This window comes from Augochlora pura, unplaced genomic scaffold (assembly GCF_028453695.1).
Source record: "Augochlora pura isolate Apur16 unplaced genomic scaffold, APUR_v2.2.1 APUR_unplaced_2824, whole genome shotgun sequence".
In the NCBI taxonomy this organism is placed as follows: domain Eukaryota; kingdom Metazoa; phylum Arthropoda; class Insecta; order Hymenoptera; family Halictidae; genus Augochlora; species Augochlora pura.
Window position 1 is genome coordinate 1 of NW_027583016.1, and position 2,762 is coordinate 2,762.

The 2,762-nt window shown below is 39.5% G+C and overlaps 1 protein-coding gene across 1 annotated transcript; it reads left to right on the top strand.

The window, feature by feature from the left end:
• Nucleotides 1-340: 340 nt before the first annotated feature.
• Nucleotides 341-759, top strand: LOC144477670 (uncharacterized; the record flags this gene model as incomplete). Its single annotated transcript, XM_078195405.1, has 1 exon — nt 341-759. A coding segment is annotated over one exon (419 nt), but the record flags the coding sequence as incomplete, so codon positions are not given.
• Between the last annotated feature and the right edge of the window lie 2,003 nt (nt 760-2,762).

A 2,762-nucleotide genomic window follows, 5' to 3' on the forward strand; every position in this document is an offset into this window, starting at 1 on the left:
CCTTGACCTCTCAAAATACACTAATTTCAAAAACCAAGTAGCTTTGCAGAATCTATTAATTTTCAGATCCAGGAACTGTTTTACAGATATTTATTATCTATATAGAAATATAGATAATCGAAAGTAGGTCATCTCCAAAGTGTACTCAATACATGCAATTTGCAATTCTTAAACAGTTGGATAAATAACAGAGTTAAAAAATGGCTAAAAATTGAAATTAAAACGCCCCCTAAATTTTATTATCATTTATGATAAGAATTTATTATGTAGCAAGCATACTACTATGTAAATTACATAATCAACTTTAGATCATTTAAATTGAATTCTGATCCTTTTCCAGGAAGACAGATGGTAAGACACCTCTTAGTGCCCTTCCTCCTAGGGTTCAAATTCAACCTGGTCTCCCTGGTACCATTGCTCTTCGGGTTCCTGTTGCTGGTAACGAAAAAAGCATTGATCCTGACCAAGCTGGCCCTGTTCGTCAGCGGTCTGCTAGGCTGGAACACTTTATTCTCGACAGCCTCGGCCACCTATCCCGGAGGAGGATTCAACGGCTTCCATACACACGTTCAAGAGACTCCGGTCGGAGGGTATCCCTATTACGATCATCACAATTTCCAATATCGACCTTACAGAGGGAGCGATTTAGGTGTCTACAATCAGCACGTGATCAGGGAGGTCGTCGACGTCTACGATAACACCGACGGGACGAAGAACAAGAGAAGTGGAAAGAACTTTGTATGGGCGAAAGTTAGCTGAAGTGACCTGAGACCATCGAACGAGCTGTGATTGATGCAAAGAGATTCATAGATTCTATTTTAGTTCGACGTACATTATTAGATTAACCACTTGCACTACGACTCTTTTTACACTGCGTCGATTAGCAGTTATTTAATATTTTCCTTAATAGCACCAGATAATTTCTGTTTTTTGTATTGTCTTTATTCATTTCCATCTCTAGATTTTGATAACAGAGAAATTCAATTTGATTTCGATTTCGAAGAAATTAACCCTTTGCACTCGAATGGTGACTCTGAGGCACCACTAAAATTATTCTTTCAAAATAATTTTTATACTGACAAAGTGTAAGTTTAAAAAATTGTTAAAAGTGGAACCATTGGTACGAGTCACAAGAATCGATTTGATATGCATAAAATGTACTTTGTCACGTAAAATGTAAATACTATATGCCAGAAAAATGATTTTAGATTTACAGTTGAAATGGCTTCGAATGCAAAGAGTTAATAATATTCATATTTAATAGATCGTACATTTTCATTGCGAGAATGATTCGTTATTATAGTGCAAGGGCTTAAGATTGTAAAATCGATCGAAAGTATTACTAGCAGTATTATAGTATCTTTTTATGTAGAGAACGAGGGTATCCATTTGATCCAGCATTTGTTCCAAGTATCTTATTCCAAGAAAAGACCCACAATCAGTGCGCAACCACACCTGATTTCATACTTCCTTCGCCCGATTGTTCCGCTTCCATTATGTACCAGTTACCCCACCACCACTTAGGCTCTTTGCCCCGCTTCGTGGGGAAACGCGCGTTTCCACTAATGGCCTCCATTCAATTTAAATCAAGGATATCAACGACAGTCCTGGATTAAAAGCAAAGCGGGGGTGTGTTTAATGGTGGGTCGACGGCCAGAGCAAAGAGAAAATGGTCTGCTTATGATGATGCGAACTAGCGCAATTAGCTCGAGAAGACGCAGACCATACTATACTTTTACCAAGCATGGAAACAATTATATATTGCTGCTTGGTACAGATCTGCTTTAATTTTATATCATTCTACAGCTCTGATTAGAAATGTAACGTCAACTCAAGCAGACGATACTATAGTTTTATCAAGCACGGAAGTGGTTTTATTTTTCTGCTTGGTTCAGGCCTGCTTTAATTTTAATTAATTCTATAGTTCTGATTAGAAATATAACGTCAACTAAAACTTAAATTTAGACATAAGTGTCACTACTCTAATTGAATTTGTAAATTAAATAAAAATTACACACTTGGGATCACTGGGATCACTGGGGTGCTAGATAAAAGATGAGACTTGAGATGAGTTTCTTAACCTAAGAATTTGTATGTATCGACATTATAGAAAAATTGTAATAAAAGTGCACCCATTTTTACATCATTCTATATTTCTATATTTTCTATTCTATCATATATAAAAATTATTAACTCGCGAAATAAAATAGCTTTATGCTTCGACTTCGCAGAGTGCTCTTTAAAGAGACCCGAAGCGCAGCAGAGCCGGCGCGATCCTCATCGATTTGAATAATTCCCGACGGAACTATCGGTCCGTTTTCACTCCGGGAATCCATTAGGCTTCCGCCATTATTTCTGTCTTCTCCGTCGGTCGTCTAACTGTAGTTCTATCCGCGGAAGAAGGTGGAAGCCGCGGCAATGTAGAAAATACGTCCGGGAAATGCTCCTGCTCGTAAATAGCAATGCTCGCGTAGTCGCCACGGTCCCATGAATACTCGTACCGCCACGCGCGTTCGTTATGTCAAGTGTAACAATCAAGGCGAGCATACATTACAGACGGGGACAGTCGACCATAAAAGTTCCTTGTTTTCCGCCACGGTTTCATGGTCCCTCGGTTCTGCACGAGACCGACGTCGACCGCCGTAGTTTATGCGCTACCTCCGCCCCGTCCGGCCGACACGACGATTTCTTCGAAACCAATCCAATTTTCTATTTTTCTGTTTTGCGCCCGTTTTAGCTGACTTCGCGCGCCTGCGCATGCC